At 44.6% G+C, this 18,974-nt stretch overlaps 1 protein-coding gene across 4 annotated transcripts in view; it reads left to right on the plus strand.

Moving 5' to 3' along the window:
* Positions 1–18,974, plus strand: part of MICOS10 (mitochondrial contact site and cristae organizing system subunit 10) — a 124,666-nt gene that overhangs the window by 22,563 nt on the left and 83,129 nt on the right. For 2 of the 4 annotated variants that reach the window (XM_017851991.1, XM_017851994.1), the window contains one exon: positions 8,979–9,282. The exons of the other annotated variants lie outside the window; for them this stretch is intronic. In XM_017851991.1, the coding sequence (XP_017707480.1) occupies positions 8,979–9,013 (35 nt within the window). In that variant the 3' untranslated portion in view covers positions 9,014–9,282. Of the gene's footprint in view, positions 1–8,978; positions 9,283–18,974 lie in introns of those variants that run through there. 4 annotated transcript variants of the gene reach the window in all.

Below are 18,974 nucleotides of genomic sequence, written 5' to 3' on the forward strand. Positions count from 1 at the left end.
TTTTTTTTTTTTTTTTGAGACAGAGTCTCGCTCTGTTGCCCAGGCTGGAGTTCGGTGGCTGGATCTCAGCTCACTGCAAGCTCCGCCGCCCGGGTTTATGCCATTCTCCTGCCTCAGCCTCCCGAGTAGCTGGGACTACAGGCGCCCGCCAACTCGCCCGGCTAATTTTTTGTATTTTTAGTAGAGACGGGGTTTCACCGTGTTAGCCAGGATAGTCTTGATCTCCTGACCTCATGATCCGCCTGTCTCGGCCTCCCAAAGTGCTGGGATTACAGGCTTGAGCCACCGCGCCCAGCCCGGGCTAATTTTTTTGTACTTTTTTTTTTTTTTAGCAGAGACGGGGTTTCACCATGTTAGCTAGGATGATCTCGATCTCCTGACCTCGTGATCCGCCTGCCTCGGCCTCCCAACGTGCTGGGATTACACGTGTGAGCTACCACGCCAGGCCAAAAATGATTATGATTTTTTAAAAAACTAGACCAGGTGCGGTGCCTGACACCTATAATCCCAACACTTTGGGAGGCCGAGGCAGGAGGATCACTTGAGACCAGTGTTACCGGAAAGGAGTCCCAATCCAGACCCCAAGAGAGGGTTCTTGGATCTTGTGCAAGAAAGAATTCAGGGCAAGTCCATAGAGTCAAGTGAAAACAACTTTATTAAGAAAATAAAAGAATAAAAGAATGGCTACTCCATAGGCAGAGCAGTGGTATATGCTGTGCAACTGAGTGTACTTATAGTTATTTCTTGACCATATGCTAAACAAGGGGTGGATTATTCATGAATTTTCTGGGAAAGGGATGGGGATTTCCAGGAATTGAGCATTCCTTCCCTTTTTAGACCATAAAGGATAACTTCAGAACATTGCCATGGCATTTGTAAACTGTCATGGAGCTGGTGGGAGTGTCTTTTAGCATGCTAATGCATTATAATTAGCATATCATGAGCAGTGAGGACAACCAGAAGTCACTTTCATCACCATTTTGGTTTTGGTGGATTTTGGCCAGTTTCTTTACCACATCCTGTTTTATCAGCAGGGTGTTCGTGACCTGTATCTTGTACTGACCTCTTATCTCATCCTGTGACTAAGAATGCCTAACCTTCTGGGAATGCAGCCCAGTAGGTCTCAGCCTTATTTTACCCAGCCCCTATTCAAGATGGAGTTGCTCTTGTTCAAATGCCTCTGACACTAGGAGTTCAAGACCAACCTGGGCAACATAGTGAGACACCATCCATACAAAATAAAAAATTTTAAATTAGCTGAGCATGGTGGCATGCCTACAGTCCCAGCCATTGGGGAGGCTGAGGCAGGAGAATTGCTTGAGTCCAGGAGTTTGAGGCTGCAGTTAGCTGTGATGGCACTACTGCACTCCAGCCTGGGTGATAGTGTGTCTAAACAAAACAAAACAAAACAAAACAAACACTATAATAACATTAGTTGTAATTCATTAAAGATTTCCACGGTGCTGGGTAATGTGAGAGGCAATTTATAAGTGTCCAGCTCTGATAACAACCAGGAAAAGCAGGTAGTATTATTACTATTTTATAGATGAAAAAGTTGAGGCTCTGGAAAATGAATGATCTTGTGGGCCGGGCTTGGTGGCTCGTGCCTGTAATCCCAGCACTTTGGGAGGCTGAAGCGGGCGGATTACTTGAGGTCAGGAGTTCCAGACCAGCCTGGCCAATATAGTGAAACCCCATCTCTACTAAAAATACAAAAATTAGCTGGATGTGGTGGCACGTGCCTGTAGTCCCAACTACTCAGGAGGCTGAGGCAAGAGAATTGCTTGAACCTGGGAAGTGGAGATTGCAGTGAGCCGAGATCATATCACTGCACTCCAGCCTGGGTGATAGTATCAAGAGGAAAAAAAGAAAGAAAGAAACAAAGAAAGAGAGAGAGAGAAAGAAAAGAAAAGAAAGGAAAAGAAAAGAAAAGAAAAAGTAAAGGAAAAGAAAAGAAAAGAAAAGAAAAGATCTTGTCAGGGGTCATGTGGCTACTAAGTAATGAATGCCCAGGATTTTAACCCTGGTCTATCTGCCCTCAAAACTCATGCTCCTTCTGCCTTACAAAAATGATGGGGGGTGCAGGGGAAGTTATGTGGCACCCATCCTAGCGTCACTCTGAAAAAAATTGGAAACATCCTACAAAATACAAAAATTGAGGTTGGTTATGTGATTTATAGTGAGTGTAGTCAGTAGACTATTGCAGTGACTAATAATGATGCAAGGGGCTGGGCATGATGGCTCACGCCTATAATCCTAGCACTTTGGGAGGCCGAGGTGGGTGGATCACCTGAGGTCAGGAGTTTGAAACCAACCTGGCCAACATGGTGAAACCGTCTCTAACAAAAATACAAAAAAAATTAGCCAGGCATAGTAGTGAGCGCCTGCAATCCTAGCTACTCGGGAGGCTGAGGCAGGAGAATTGCTTGAACCTGGGAGGTGGAGTTTGCAGTGAGCCGAGATCGCGCCACTGCACTCCAGCCTGGGTGACAGAGCGAGACTCTCTCTCAAAAAAAACAAAACAAAATACAAGTTTTGTGCTGTGGCAGTATCATAGCTGATGATTATTATCCAAGGCACGATTATGGCTAATTGAAAACTTTGCCCAATACTCCACTGTGACAACTTGTAACATAGTGAGCATTGGCAATTTTTTTTTTTTTTTTTTTTTGAGATAGAGTGTTGCTCTTGTTGCCCAGGTTGGAGTACAATGGTACAATCTCGGCTCACTGCAACCTCCATCTCCCGGTTCAAGCGATTCTCCTGTCTCAGCCTCCTGAGCAGCTGAGATTACAGGCACGTGCCACCATGCCTGGCTAATTTTTGTATTTTTGCAGAAATGGAGTTTCACTATGTTGACCAGGCTGGTCTCAAACTCTTGAACTCAAATAATCGGCCTGCCTTGACCTCCCAAAGTGTTGGGATTACAGGCGTGAGCCACTGCACCTGTCCAGATGGCTTTTCTTTAGTACCTCTCTAAACCTGGAGACTCACCTGCTTCTAAGCCGTAGTAACCTTTCCTGCCCAAGCAAACACTGGCTATTATTCTCATCTACTTCTGTGCCTGTCTGCTAATGCCATGCTCCAATCTGGAGCTGCTCTGTTCAGTATGGTAGCCATTGCCACATGTGGATATGTAAATGTCAATTAATTTAAATAAATAAATAATTCAGTGCCTCAGTTCCACTAGTCCTTTTCCAAATGCTCAGTAGTCACATGTAGCTTGTGGTTACTCTGGTAGACAGCAGAGACATAAATATTTCCATCAGAGAAGGAAGTTCTATGAGGCCACAATGTTCTAGCGTCTAGGCTGAAGACCGTTTTTAGAATTCTAGCTGAATGAAAGATTCCCCAGTTCCTTGTCATCAGTGGATGGACTGGACATTGACCTTTCCATTCTGAGATTTGACTCTCTCATCCCTTCTCTGCTCTCTGGAAAGCTCAAGGGTCAGGGAAAATCAAGTATGGCCCTTCCCACTAAAAGGTAGGTCTCCCAATTATCGCTTTTTAGAAGAGCTTTACAGAGCAAAGGTTGATCAGGCAGGGTGGAACAGTGAGGAAGGTTAATTAGAGTAGTGCTTTTTATTATAAAGGTTATTGACAGAAGCCACTTACTGATGTCTACTCTGTGCCAAGCACTCTATTTTATCTCAGTTAATCCTCAAAGAAGTAAAGAAACTTGCCCAATTCCATGAGCCAGAATCCATAGCTCCAGTTAGCAAAGCTCATGCTTTCTCTATTATACTAACTTACCTCCTGGGAGATTCCAAATCTCATAGAAGGATTCTGATTGGCCCTTCTTGAGTAACAAGCCTATCCCTAGGACCAGCCATATTGGATGAAAAGTTTGGCTGCTATGACTGGTCTGTCCCAGGTCACTGTCCACCACTGTACTGGTAGACAGTGACTCAGGAAACTTACAATCTTGAAGAACAATGGAGGTAAAAGTGTGAACAACAACAATAGCATAAAAAGCACACACAGCTGGGCTTGGTGACTGACGCCTGTAATTTTAGCACTTTGAGAGGTCAAGGCAGGTGGATTGCTGGAGTCCAGGAGACCAACAGGAGATTTGGGTGGGGATGGACTCCAGCAATCCACCTGCCTCGGCCTCCTAAAGTGCTAGGATTACAGGTGTGAGCCACCAAGCCCAGCCTCATGTGCTTTTTATGTGCACTACTGGTTGATGTTCACACTTTTACCTCCATTGTTCTTCAAGATTGTAAATTTCAGGTCCCCTTAGAACCACCTAAGATCAGGCCAGACACGGTGGCTCATGCCTGTAATCCTAACACTTTGGGAGGCCAAGGCGGGCAGATCACGAGGTCAGGAGTTCGAGACTGGCATGACCAACATAGTGAAACCCCGTCTCTACTAAAAATACAAAAATTACCCGGGCGTGGTGGTAGGCTGCTGTAATCCCAGCTCCTTGGAAGGCTGAAGCAGGAGAATTGCTTGAACTGAGAAGGCAGAGATTGCAGTGAGTCGAGATCATGCCATTGCACTCCAGCCTGGGTGACAGAGCAAGACTGTCTCAAAAAAAAAAAAAAAAAAAAAAAAAACACCTAAGATCAGAGAAAGGCAGTCACCAAGTAAAAGGATAGGACAGACAGAAACTACTATTAACTGAATTAATTCTGTCGGTATAATTCCCATGGGACCTACCCACATGCTGATCTCATTAGTTAATATGGTTTGGCTGTGTCCTCCCCTAAATCTCATGTTGAATTGTAATCCCCACGTGTCAGGGGAGGAACTTGGTGGGAGGTGATTGGATCATGGGAGTAGAATTTCCTCTTGCTGTTCTTGTGATAGTGGATGAATTCTTATGAGATCTGAGTTTTAAAAGTGTATGGCCCTTTTCCCTTTGTTCTCTCTTCTGCCATCATGCAAAGAGGGTCCTTGCTTCCCCTTTGCCTTCTGCCATGATCGTAAGTTTCCTGAGGCCTCCAAGCCATGATTCCTGTTAAGCCTGCAGAGCTGCGAGTCAATTAAACCCCCTTTCTTCATAAATTACCCAGTCTCAAGTGGTTCTTTACAGCAGTGTGAAAATGGACTAATACATTAATTTTCCAAGTTATCTCAACAAGAACAAGAATAACAATTACTACTACCTTTTATTCAGGGCCTAGGTACTGTGGCATGTGCTTTTTTTTTTTTTTTTTTTTTCTTGTGAAATAGGGTCTCACTCTGTCACCCAGGCTGGAGTGCAGTGGTACAATTATAGCTCACTACAGCCTCGACCTCCCAGGCACAAACAGTCCTCTCTCCTGAGTAGCTGGCACTACAGGCTCATGCCACCATGCCTGGCTACTTTTTGTATTTTTTGTAGAGATGCAATTTCACCTTGTTGCTCAGGCTGGTCTTCAACTCCTGGAATCCAGAGATCCACCTGCCTCGGCCTCCTAAAGTGCTGGGATTACAGGCGTGAGCCACCGCGCCCGGCCGTATGTGCTTTTTATGTGCACAATTGTTGATGTTCGCACTTGTACCTCCACTGTTCTTCAATAACATAGGGTTTGTTTTCTTGCTTTGGGTAGATAGCAGATCGTGTTTCCTGAACACTCAGACTTGACCTTCTTAGGTTCTCTGTGGCCAGTTTCCCACAGCTGACCCACCTCCTGAGCTACGCTCTAGACTAATTCAAGTCACTCACATATTAAACATCAAATCCTTTTCCCTGAAGCTGAAGCTCTCTCTTTGGGAGTTAAATAAATGAGACATTCACGCACACGATTACTCAAAAAGTTGGGCGTGAAGGGGCCAATTCTTGTTGTTGTTGTTGAGACAGAGTCTCGCTCTGTCAGCCAGGCTGGAGTGCAGTGGCGCAATCTCGGCTCACTGCAAGCTCCGCCTCCTGGGTTGACACTATTCTCCCGCCTCAGCCTCCCCAGTAGCTGGGACGCCTAGCTAATTTTTTGTATTTTCAGTAGAGATGGGGTTTTACCATGTTAGCCAGGATGGTGTCTATCTCCTGACCTCGCGATCTGCCCGCCTCAGCCTCCCAAAGTACTGGGATTACAGGCGTGAGCTACTGTGCTCAGTTTTTTTTTTTTTTTGAGACTGAGTCTCACTCTGTTACCCAGGCTGGAGTATAGTGGCACGATTTTGGTTCACTGCAACCTCTGCCTCCTGGGTTCAAGCAGTTCTCTGCCTCAGTCTCCTGAGGAGCTGGTATTACAGGCGTCCACCACCACGCCCAGCTAATTTTTGTATTTTTGGTAGAGACGGGGTTTCATTATCTTGGCCAGGCTGGTCTTGAACTCCTGACCTCATGATTCACCCGCCTTGGCCTCCCAAAGTGCTAGGATTACAGGTGTGAGCCACCACGCCCAGCCTGGGAATTCTGAAAAAGGACTTAGTCTCCGTTGTCTAGTCTGGGCACTGGACGGTTGACCAGAGACTGAACCGGATGCTTTCGAGAGGGCCCTGGGAACTGAGAGGTCTGCGGTTCAATGGTCAGGGGAGAAGGAGGAATGTTCCTGGGCCTTGGCTTCTCCTTGGATTGAATTCAGTCTACACAAGGGCCGCTTGGGGCCCAAGTTGTCTAAGTAAACACTGATTCCTTGACAAGTTTCCAAAAGCGGGAACAGAGCAACTGTTTGGTTTGAACAAGCTGTGCTCTGTAAACCACCACTTGCATATGACCAGGGCCCCGTGTAAATATTTTAGCTACAGATGGAAAGAACATAACTTTTTTTGAAATCCCATCACTTCACTGCTAGACTTATAATGAATTATGTGTTGTCTCTATTTGCTGTTAAACCTAAAATGAATTATGTGTTATTTCTATTTGTTGGGAGGTCCAGTTCTTTAATTTAATTGTAGGCTGCTTAGATGTGCCTCTGCTGAGACTGCTAGGGTTTGGGGAAAGCCCAGTAAAGACCATGCCACTTTTGGCCGGGTGCAGTGGCTCACGCTTGTAATCCCAGCACTTTGGGAGGCTGACACAGGCAGATCACCTGAGGTCAGGAGTTCGAGACCAGCCTGGCCAACATGGTGAAACCCTGTCTCTACTAAAAAATACAAAAATTAGCCGGACGTGGTGGTAGGAGCCTTAATCCCAGTTACTTGGGAGGCAGAGGCAGGAGAATCGTTTGAACCCGAGAGGCGGAGGTTGCAGTGAGCTGAGACTGAGCCACTGCATTCAAGCCTGGGGGACAAGAGAGAGACTTCTCTCAAAAAAAAAAAAAAAAAAGGAACATGCCACTTTTCCTGCTCGAATTTGGCACAAAATGAAGGGAAGACACAGGAACCAAGCAGGCGGGGATGGCAATATCACTTGATTTCCAGTGAACTGATTTTGGAGAGATTTGATTTGTTTTAGGTATATGGCTAAAGAGCTGCTTTTCTTTCTCCTCCTCTTCTTCCTTTCCCCTCCTCCTCCTCCTCCTCCTTCTTCTTCTTCTTCTTTTCTTCTTCTTTTCTTTTCTTCTTCTTTTTTTTTTTTTTGAGACAGGGTCTGGCTCTGCTGCCCAAGCTGGAGTGCAGTGGTGTGATAATGACACACTGCAGCCTTGACCTCCCAGGCTCAACAATCCTCCCATCTCAGCCTCCCAAGTAGCTTGGACCACAAGCACATGCCACCATGCCCAGCTAATTTTAAAAATTATTCTTGGTAGAGATGGTGTATTAGTTTGTTCTTGCATTGCTATAAAGAACTACTGGGCTGGGCGTGGTGGCTCACACATGTAATTCCAGCACTTTGGGAGGCCGAGGCAGGTGGATCACCTGAGGTCAGGAGTTCGAGACCAGCCTGACCAATATGGTGAAACCTCGTCTCTACTAAAAATACAAAAATTAGCCAGATGGGCACGTGTAGTCCCAGCTACTTGGGAGGCTGAGACAGGAGAATTGCTTGAACTCAGGAAGCGGAGGTTGCAGTGAGCTGAGATCATGCCACTGCACTCCAGCCTGGGCGACAGAGCGACACTCCATCTAAAAAAAAAAAAAAAAAAAGAACTACCCGAGACTGGGTAATTTATTTTTTTTAAAGTTTGTTTGTTTGTTTGTTTGTTTTTGAGAGGAATCTCACTCTGTCACCCAGGCTGGAGTGCAGTGGCATGATCTTGGCTCGCTGCAGCCTCAGCTTTCCAGGTTCAAGAGATTCTCCTGTCTCAGCCTCTCGAGTAACTGGGACTACAGGTGCGCACTGACACACCTGGCTAATTTTTGTATTTTTAGTAGAGATGGGGTTTTACCATGTTGGCCAGGCTTGGTCTCGAACTCCTGGCCTCAAGTGATCCACCCGCCTCAGCCTCCCAAAGTGTTGAGATTACAGACATGAGCCACTGTGCCCGGCCTTAAGAGGTTTAATTGGCTCATGGTTCCACAGGCTGACCAGGAAGCATGGCTGAGGAGGCCTCAGGAAACTTAGGATCATGGCAGAAGGTGAGGGGAAGCAGGCAAGTCTTACATGGCTGGAGTAGGAGGAAGAGGGCAAAGTGGGAGGTGCTACACACCTTTTAAACAACCAGATCTCCTGAGAACTCACTCACTATCACGAGAACAACAATGGGGAACTTCACCCCCAGGAGCCACTCACCCCCCCCAAAACACCAGGCCCCTCCTCCAACACTGGGGATTACAGTTCCACATGAGATTTGGGTGGGGACACAAATCCAAACCATATCAGGTGGGGTCTCACTATGTTGCCCAGGCTGGTCTTGAACTCTTGGGATCAAACAATCCCCCCCAAAGTGCTGAGATTACAGCCACTGCATCCGGTCAACTAAGGAGCTTCGAATTCCTCACCCTAGAGGCAGACTTAGCCACCCTGTTTGAATGCTTAGTGCTTTACTACCCAGCACTGAAGTGGGCAGACCCGTGCCTCAGAGGTAGAGCCTGGCCCTGTAGGACTTAAGGCATGGAGGAACAGAAGAGAAGGTGTGTTGGCAAAAAGAACAGAAAGAAGGGACTAAGTGGAGCATGCCCAGTTCCTTCTCCCACACCCACTGGAGTGTTATTCTTCCTCCCAGGGGAAACAGTAAGGAAGGGGACCAAGAGCAGCTAAGATGTTACTCTGATGGACTTCCTGCCACATGGAAACTTGAAGCCAGAACAAAGGAAGTTTGCCACCAACAGACACCTTGATGAAGAATGATGCAAAGGAGAGGCCTGGACAAGGAACCCAGACACAGCCTCTTGGCAAAGAAGATGACAACTGCTTGAATCAGAAAGCAGAACGAGGCTGGGTGCGGTGGCTCACATCTGTAATCCCAACATGTTGGGAGGCCAAAGGTTTGCTTGAGGCCAATAATTAAACATCAGCCTGGGCAACATAGCAAGACCTCATCTCTACAAAAAATAAAAATATAGCTGGGCGTGGTAGTGCACAGCTGTAGTCCTATCTACTTGGGAGGCTGAGGTGGGAGGAGTGCTTGAGCCCAGGAGGTCAAGGCTGCAGAGTGAGCTATGATTGGACCACTACACTCTATCCAAGAAGAACTTGACCTTGAAAAGGAAGTTTGCCTTCAGGAATAGTTCCAAAACTGGTAATACATAGACCCTGTATTAATCAGTTCTCACACTGCTAATAAAGACATACCCAAGGCTGGATAATTTATAAAGGAAAGAGGTTGGATTGACTCACAGTTCCACATGGCTGAGGAGGCCCCACAATCATGGCAGAAGAACAAGGGACGTCTTACATGGTGGTAGGCAAGAGAGAGAACTTGTGCAGGGAAACTTCCCTTTATAAAACTCATGAGACGTATTCAGATCTCTTGAGATTTATTCACTATCATGAGAACAGCCCAGGAAAGACCTGCCCCATGATTCAATTACCTCCCACCAGGTCCTTCCCAAGACACATGGAAATTGTGGGAGCTAGAATTCAAGATGAGATTTGGGTGGGGACACAGCCAAACCATATCAGACCTCTTTATAGGTAGGAAGACAGACTTTGAGAGTATTGCCTCCAGGTCCAATCACCACAATTGACATTATTTGCCTTTGCCAAGAACACTCCCCTCCCTGTCCAACCGTGCCTCCCTTTGTGATTGAGGCAGACCAGGCTGTGCCCCAGTCAGGTGGAAATTAGCATCATGAATTTCAAACCTGATTATGTATGTTTCCTCTCTGGTTATGTGGCAGGATGGATTTTTCTGGTGCCTCTACCCTCTCTGCACCTTCCAATTCACAAACCTGGAAGGAGATGAGAGGGCAGATCTTTTACCATTTAACATTTTAACATACAATTAACATCATAATTCCCCAAAGATCTACAAGAACTTATTCATATTACTAAGATGGAAGTACATCTCTTTAGCCTCAATCACAAAGGCTGAGGTTGTAGTTGGATGGAGCCAGAGACTCTGGAGGAGGGTGGGGGGTTAGAAAATGAAAGAGGGACTGGGCAAGGTGACTCATGCTTGTAATCCCAGCACTTTGGGAGGCCAAGGTGGGAGGATTGGGCACCTGTAATCCCAGCAGAAGGCCGAGACGGGCAGATTGCTTGAGCCTAGGAGTTTGAGACCAGCCTGAGCAACATAGCAAAACCCCATTTCTATAAAAAAAAATAAAGAAATTAACCGGGAGTCCAGGCACGGTGGCTCACACCTGTAATCCCAGCGCTTTGGGAGGCTGAAGCGGGTGGATCACTTGAGGTCAGGAGTTTGAGACCAGCCTGCCCAACCTGGTGAAACCCCATCTCTACTAAAAATACAAAAATTGATTACACTTGTAATCCTAGCACTTTGGGAGGCCAAGGTGGGAGGATTGGGCACCTGTAATCCCAGCTACTCGGGAGGCTGAGGCAGGAGAATCACTTGAACCTGGGAGGCAGAGGTTGCAGTGAGCCGAGATCACGCCATTGCTGTAATAAGATGGGAACCTTCCTAGAAGTGGAGGCTGCCTGTTTGCCTTTCTGGAGGTTGCTGGGAGTAAGGGCAGGGTTTTTCCTGAATAGCCTAATCATCTTCAGTCACTGTTGACCTCTCTACTGCGTTCCGCTCTCCTCCTTGATTTCTGCCTTAGTCTGTTTGGGCTGCTAGAACAGAGTATCATAGACTGGGTGGCTTATAATAGAAAGTGTTTCTCACAATTCTGGATGCTGGGAAGTTGAAGACCAAAGTACCAACAGATTCAGGAACACCGCTCTGGTAGGAACTGAACAGGAGGAAGGCAATCAAGGCAGGAAGTATAGGTAAGAAGTTTTTCCAACAGTTCAATTAAGAGTTGATGAGGCTGGGTGCAGTGGCTTATGCCTTTAATGCCAGCACTTTGGGAGGTCGAGATGGGAGGATTGCTTTAGTGCAGGAGTCTGAGACTAGCCTGGGCAACATAGTCAGACCCATCTCAAAACAAAAAAAAAGAAAAGAAAAGAAAATGAGTTGATGAGTAGGAGGATTGAAAATAGAAACGAGGAAGCAGATGAGAGAAAGACCCTGGCAGAGAAAGAACGCACAAGGCTGGTCATTGCTATAGTCTGAATGTTTATTTCATCCCAAAATGTCTGGTGAGCACCCACTTTCTGGTTCATAGAGGGCACCTTCTCACTGTGTCTTTACATGGTTGAAGGGATGAGGAGTTTCTCTGGGGGCTCTTTTATAAGCGTACCGTTCCCATTCATGAGCGCCCCCACCCTCATGATCTAATCACCTCCCAAACGCTCTACCTCCTAATACCATCACCTTGGGGATGAGGATTTCAATATATTAATTTGGGGATGATGTAAACATTCAGACTATAGCAATGACCAGCCTTGTGCATTCTTTCTCTGCAAGGTCTTTCTTTCATCTGCTTCCTCGTTTTTATTTTCAATGCTCCTGCTTATCAACTCTTTTTGTTTTCTTTTCTTTTTTTTTGAGATGGGGTCTTGCTGTGTTGCCCAGACTGGTCTCAAACTCCTGGGATCAAGCAGTCCTCCCAACTTGGCCTCCCAAAGTGCTGGGATTACAAGTGTAAGCCACTGTGCGCTGCCTCATCAACTCTTGGATTGAACTGTTGGAAAAACTTTTAACCTAGACTTCCTGCCTTGATTGCCCTCCATCTCTACTTACTGTTCAGTTCCTACCAGAGTGATGTTTCTGACAAAACCGATCTAATCTACTTAAGGCCCTCTGCTGCTCAAGTCTTTGCTCATTGTCCATTGTCTATAAAATGAAATCCAAGATTCAAGAGTCTTAGGCAAGCTTGCAGTTTATCTTCCACTATGATTGTTCATACATCCTATACACTGAGACAAGTGCAGCTAAGCAAGTATAGAATGTTGGGTTAGAAGGAAAGAGTTTTGGGTAAACTGAATAAATGGGCCAGTTTTGCAGGAAATTGGTGGAAAGGAGAAGTAATTTGGTATTTCTAATATTTATTGGGTCTTCCTAAAGGGAATGGACAAGTGATTTATGGAACCACTACTTATGATACGTTATAGACCCTTTAAAAAATTGCATTCACACTTCAAAAATAGGGTTATATGTGTACTAATAGAATCCATGGTATATTAATATAATACTTTATTATTAAGACATCTAAAAATCAAATTGGAATAATATTTTATGGAAGTATAAAATGCTCAACATATTAATATAATGTTAAAATGAAAAAGTAGAATAAATTTATTATTATAGTATCTTTTTTTTTTTTTTCGAGACAGAGTCTCCCTGTGCCACCCAGGCTGGAGTGCAGTGGCACTATCTTGGCTCACTGCAACCTCTGCCTCCCAGGTTCAAGCAATTCTCATGACTCAACCTCCGGAGTAGCTGGGGATACAGGTACTTGCCACTGCACCCAGCAATTTTTTTTGTATTTTTTAATTGAGATGGGGTTTCACCATATTGGCCAGGTTGGTCTCGAACTCCTGACCTCAGGTGATCCACCCGCTTTGGCCTCCCAAAGTGCTGGGATTACAGGCGTGAGCCCCCACGCCCAGCCGATTTTTTTTTTTTTATAATTTTTTTTTTTTTGAGAAAGATCTTGCTCTGTTACCCAGGCTGGAGTACAGTGGCATGATCTTAGCTCACTACAGCCTCAACTTCCTGGACTCAAGCAATCCGCCCACCTCAGTCTCCTGAGGTGCTGGAGTTACAAGCATGACCCATCTTGCCCATCTATACTATAATATAATTTCCACAAAAAGAACATAGACTAGAATGTATTACAAAACATATTAATATACGATGGGATTATAGGAGAGTTTTATTCATTCTTAAATTTTAAATGTTTGTCTTCCCTTTTCTTTTCTTTCTTTCTTTTTTTTAAAATTGAGACGGGGTCTCACTATGCTGTCCCGGCTGGTCTCGAACTCCCGAGCTCAAGTGATCCTCCTACCTCGGCCTCCTAAAGTGCTGGGATTACAGGCATGAGCCACCTGCATCCAGCCAATTTTTTATATTTTTCAAATGTCCTATAATAATCCTACTTTTATGATTAGAAAAGAGGAACAATGGTTACAAGGTTTATAATATGAGGAAATGCAATGTGTTATAATATTAAATGCAAAAGGCAGAAGACAAAATTATGTAAAGTGATCTCAACTGTGTTAAATTTTTTTTAAGTGGGAAGGAAACATACCCAAATGTTAACAGAGAGAAAAAGAGAGGGTGAGAGAGAAATTCCTTAAAAGAAATTGGCTCATACATTTATGGAGGTTGGCAAGTCCCAAATCTGCAGTGTGGGCTGGCAGGCTGTAGACCTAGAAGAACTGGTGGTATAGTTTCAGTACAAAGGCAGTCTTCTGGAAAATTCCTCCTTGCTCACAGAGGCCAGACTTTTTGTTCTATTCAGGCCTTCATCTCATTGGATGAGGCCCAGTCACATTATGGAAAGACAGCCTGCTTAGTCAAAGATTTAAATGTTGATCTCATCCAAACACACCCTCCAAGATGACAGATAAAATTAACCATTACAGATGGCACCACCAGTAAAGTATTCCTGCCAAAAATACAAATCTAGCTGAATCTCATTAATCTTCTCAATTTAATTATCAGATGATGTGAACAGCAGGGGATAGAGGAGCATGTTAAAAGACACTATGAGGAGATTAGTCAATCCTCTACATGATAAATGAATGGCATTAAAAAGATAGAGGAATCATGATAGATGAAAAGTGATTCTTTGTTTGTATCCTAATTTGAACAAAACAACCCTAAAGAGACATTTGCAAGAGTATCAGAGAAATCTGAACACTAATTAGACATTAGTGCATATTAAGGGTTTTTTCATGTGTTACTTGTATCATAGTTTTATTTTTTAAAACAAAAGATCTTGTTTCTTTCTTTCTTTTTTTTCTTTTTTTGTTTTTGTTTTGGGATGGAGTCTTGCTCTGATGCACAGGCTGGAGTGCAATCTCACAATCTTGCTCACTGCAACCTCTGCTTCTCGGGTTCAAGTGATTCTCCTGCCTGAGCCTCCAAAGTAGCTTGGATTACTGGTGTGCACCACCATACCTGGCTAATTTTTGTATTTTTGGTAGAGACAGGGTTTCACCATGTTGACCAGGCTGGTCTCGAACTCCTGACCTCAGGTGATCCACCCACCTCAGCCTCCCAAAGTGCTGGAATTACAGGCATGAGCCACCACACCTGGCTGATCTTGTTTCTTAAAAATACATGGTGAGAGGGCAGGCACAGCATCTCACACCTACAACCCCAATACTTTGGGACACTAAGGGAGGCAGATGGCTTGAGCCCAGGAATTCAAGACCAGCTTGGGCAACATGGCAAAATCCCATCTCTATGAAAAATACAAAAATTAGCTGGGTGTGGTGGTGCATGCCTGTAGTTCCAGCTACTGGGGAGGCTGAGGTGGGAGGATTGCTTGAGCCTGGGAGGTCAAGGCTGCAGTGAGCTATGATCGTGCCACTGCACTCCAGACTGGATGATACAGTGAGATCCTGTCTTTCATACACACAAAAATACATTGTGACGCGTTTGCAAATGGGAAGATTTGATGTCTAAGCTTTGCTTTAGTATAAACAAGCACATTGATTTTAGGGCATGAAAATTCTGTATTCTCAAAGTCACACTTACCTGTAAAAGAGCAAATCAGCAGGATTCTCCTGGCTTGCACAACTATAAATCTGGAATGAAAGCAGCATATGTAATTTAAAATTTTCTAGGTCACATTAATGAAAGTAAAAGAAACAGGCTGGGCAAGGTGACTCATGCCTGTAATCCCAGCATTTGGGAGGCCAGGGTTTGAGGATTGCTTGAGCCCAGGAGTTTGAGACCAGCCTGGGCAAGATGGTAAGAACCCATCTCTACAAAATTTTAAAAATTAGCCAGATGTGGTGGTATGTGCCTGTGGTCTCATCTCCTCAGGAGGCTGAGGCAGAAGGACCACTTGAACCCAGGAGGTCAAGGCTGCAGTAAGCCATATTCTTCCCACTGTACTCCAGCTTGGGCAGCAGAGTGAGACCCTGTCTCAAAAATAAAAAAATAAAATAAAATAAAAAAGAAGAAGAAGAAAAGAAATGAAAGAAGTAAAATTAGTGATCAGTATTAATAATAATAATAATAGTTATTATTATTATTATTATTTTTGAGACAGAGTTTCACTGTGACACCCAGGCTAGAGTGCAATGGCATGATATCGGCTCACTGCAACCTCCACCTCCTGGGTTCAAGCGCTTCTCTTGCCTCAGCCTCCCCAGTGGCTGGGATTACAGGCGCCTGCCACCGTACCTGGCTCATTTTTGTATTTTTGATAGAGACGGGGTTTCACCACATTGGCCAGGCTGGTCTTGAACTCCTGACCTCAAGTGATCCGCCCGCCTCGGTCTCCCAAAGTGCTGGGATTACAGGCGTGAGCCACCGCGCCCAGCCTAATACAAATTTTTCTAATCCAATATATTCAAAAGATTATTTCAATATGTAATCAGCATAAAAAAGTATTGAAATATTTTGTCTTTTTTCATCCTAAGTCTTTGAAATCTGTTGTGTATTATACACTTACAGCATATCTCAATTTGGCCTCACCATATATTTTGAGTGCTCAGTAGCCACATGTGGCCACCATATTGGACAGCACAGGGCCACAGTTGGTTGATGAGGACTCCGGAGACACTATTTTGGGAGATTTCCTCTGCTTTTTTTTTTTTTTTTAATTCTTTTTTAGAGACAGGGTCTTGCTCTGTTGTCCAGGCTAGAGTGCAGTGACACAATTATAGCTCACTACAGCCTCAAACTCCTAGGCTCCAAGCAATCTTCCTGCCTCAGCCTCCTGAGTAGCTAGGACCACAGGCACACATCATCACTCCTAGCTAATTTTGTGTTTTATTTTATTTTAGAGATAGGGGTATCACTCTGTTGGCCTAGGTTGGTCTCGAACACCTAGTCCCAAAAGATCCTCCTGCCTCGGTCTCTCAAAGCTCTGGGATTTTAGGTGTGAGTCACTGCACCAGGCCAGATATTCTCTATCTTACTTCAAATATTGTCTAGTTCTCAGGGTGTCTTTTTCATGGCTGCAGAAGGACATCCCACAGAAACTAGAACAATGTGTTTCTAGTTTACATTCAAAAGACTGAGAACTTAGCAAAATTTTCTATTATCTCTTTGGCCCACATTGGCCTTGACCTGCCATCGCTGAACCAAACATTGGCCAAAAAAAAAAAAAAAAAAGTGGGTGGTTGATTAGACTAATCAGAGGCCTAAAGGTGGCATCAATTCCTTGAGCCTCTCAGCCATTATTCTGTGGAGGAGCGATGGAGAGGATGTTGAGGGCCAAGCCCAAAGTCATCTACTTTAGGGAAGGTTCTAGCACTCAGAAATACCATCCGGCAGGCTCAAAATCTTCTCCACTAGCTGGGCGCAGTGGCTCATGCCTGTAATCTCAGCGCCTTAGGAAGTTGAAATGGGAGGATCACTGGAGCCCAGGAGTTTGAGACCAGCCTGGGCAGCATAGCAAGACCCCACCTCTACACAAAAATTTTTGAAAATCAGCCGGGTGTGGTGGTGTGCCCCTGTACTCCCAGGTACTCAGAATGCTGTGGTGGGAGGATGGCTTGACCTTAGCTCATGAGGTTGAGGCTGCAGTGAGCCATAGTCATGCCATTGCACTCCAGCCTGAGTGACAGAGCAAGGCCTTGTCTCAAAACAACAAAACTTCTCCACTATTCGTGGGACAACAAAGCACAACTCCTCCAGGAACCACCTTCAGTGATCTTTGCCATGAAGCAAAGAGCTCTTTTTCCTTTCTTCTTTTTTTTTTCCGAGAGGTTCTCCCTCTGTCACCCAAGCTGGAACATAGTGGTGTGATCACAGCTCACTGCAGCCTCGACCTCCTGAGATCAAGCAATTCTTTCACCTCAGCCTCCTGAGTAGCTGTAACTACAGGCACACATCATCACGCCTGGCTAATTTTTGTGTTTTTTTGTGTGTAGAGATGGGGTTTCACATGTTGTCCAGGCTGGTCTCAAACTCCTGGACTCAAGAGATCTGCCTGCCTCGACCTCCCAAAATGCTGGAGTTATAGATGTGAGCCACCACACCCAGCCAAAGAGCTCATTTATATCATCTTTTTTCAAACTGGCATGGAGCTGAGCTGTTAACCAGTGATGTATGAGACTTCACTAGGAAAACAAGACCCCAAAGTTCCAGTCTTTCAGCACAGTATGGACAGCGCAGTGTAGTGAAACAGCCCTGCCCTGGCTTCTGCACTTGTTCTATCCACCTGTCAGTTGTGGGACCTTGGGTAGAGCACATAGCTGTCCTGGTTGTATTTCCCATTTGTAAAGTACAGGCTTACATTACAATATGAGTGAGTGTTCACCCACTGTTCTTCCTTTCAATGACATTTTACGAGGAAGCTCAATATATAAAAACAGAGCTTCTCTGCTTGTAGTGAGAACAGGGACCTGGCCTTTCCCTCAGTAGGGCCACTGAGTCATTCTTTAACAAACACTTAAATTGTATTTACTTTAAGCCCAGCTCTGTTCTAAGTGTATTACATGCATTAATTTAATATTTCACTTAAATCTTCTTAATAACCCTGTGAAGTTGGCATTATTATGATCCACCATTTCCGTGAGGCAGTTGAAGCCCAATGGAGTTTGAGCAACTTGCTGAAGGTCACACAGCTCATAAGTCACAGAGCCAAGATTCAAACCCTGATTCAACTAGACATCAACTCCAGGATCCACGTCTCTAGCTTTTCAAAGCCCAGTGACTCCACAAACCAGCTCAAAGCCACTCAGCTGGATGATGCCTAAGATGCTCTTCAGTCTTCAAGTCTGTCAGCCTACGAGTAATAGTCTGGTGTGTTGCTTGTTTATTTCAGCATAGTAGACATCCTCAATCGAAATCCCACTGTCCAGCTTCCAGCACTCCATACATGGATGCAAGTAGGAGTGGTGGTGGGGAGAGCAATGGAGAGGGCATGTCTTCTGCAGACTTAGACTTAAGTCTAAGTCCAGGCAGCTCACCCCAGTCCACTTCCACTAAAGCCCATGGACTCTTACTTCAGGCTTTTGACTCTACTCTTACACCATAACCTCAGGGGGAGTATATTTTTCTAACCTCAACTCGTATACTCATGGGGAATATGGGAGAGAATTGTAGTAGTAAAGGTTATCCTGGATATGGAGTGTCCCCAGAGTCCTGATCACCCAACCTATAGCCCTATGCTGTCCAATATGGTGGCCACATGTGGCTACTGAGCACTCAGAATATATGGTGAGGCTAAACTGAGATATGCTGTAAGTGTGAAATATACAGCAGATTTTGATGACTTAAGATGAAACTTATATGATGTACCTAGATCAGTCAAATTCATAGAGACAAACTAGAGTAGCAATTACTAGGGCCTGAAGGGAGGATGGAATGAGGAATTATTTTTTAATGAGTACAGAGTTTCAGTTTTGAATGATAAAAAAGTTCTGGAGATAAATAGTGCACAGCAATGTGAATCTACTTAATGCCACTGAATTATACACCAAAAAATGGTTGAAATAGTAAATTTTATGTTATATATATTATGTAAATATATATTTATAAATAATTTTGGTATATATTTATATATAGCATACATATATAATA

The sequence above is a fragment of the Rhinopithecus bieti genome, unplaced genomic scaffold (assembly GCF_001698545.2).
Source record: "Rhinopithecus bieti isolate Rb0 unplaced genomic scaffold, ASM169854v2 scaffold_33652, whole genome shotgun sequence".
Lineage (NCBI taxonomy): Eukaryota > Metazoa > Chordata > Mammalia > Primates > Cercopithecidae > Rhinopithecus > Rhinopithecus bieti.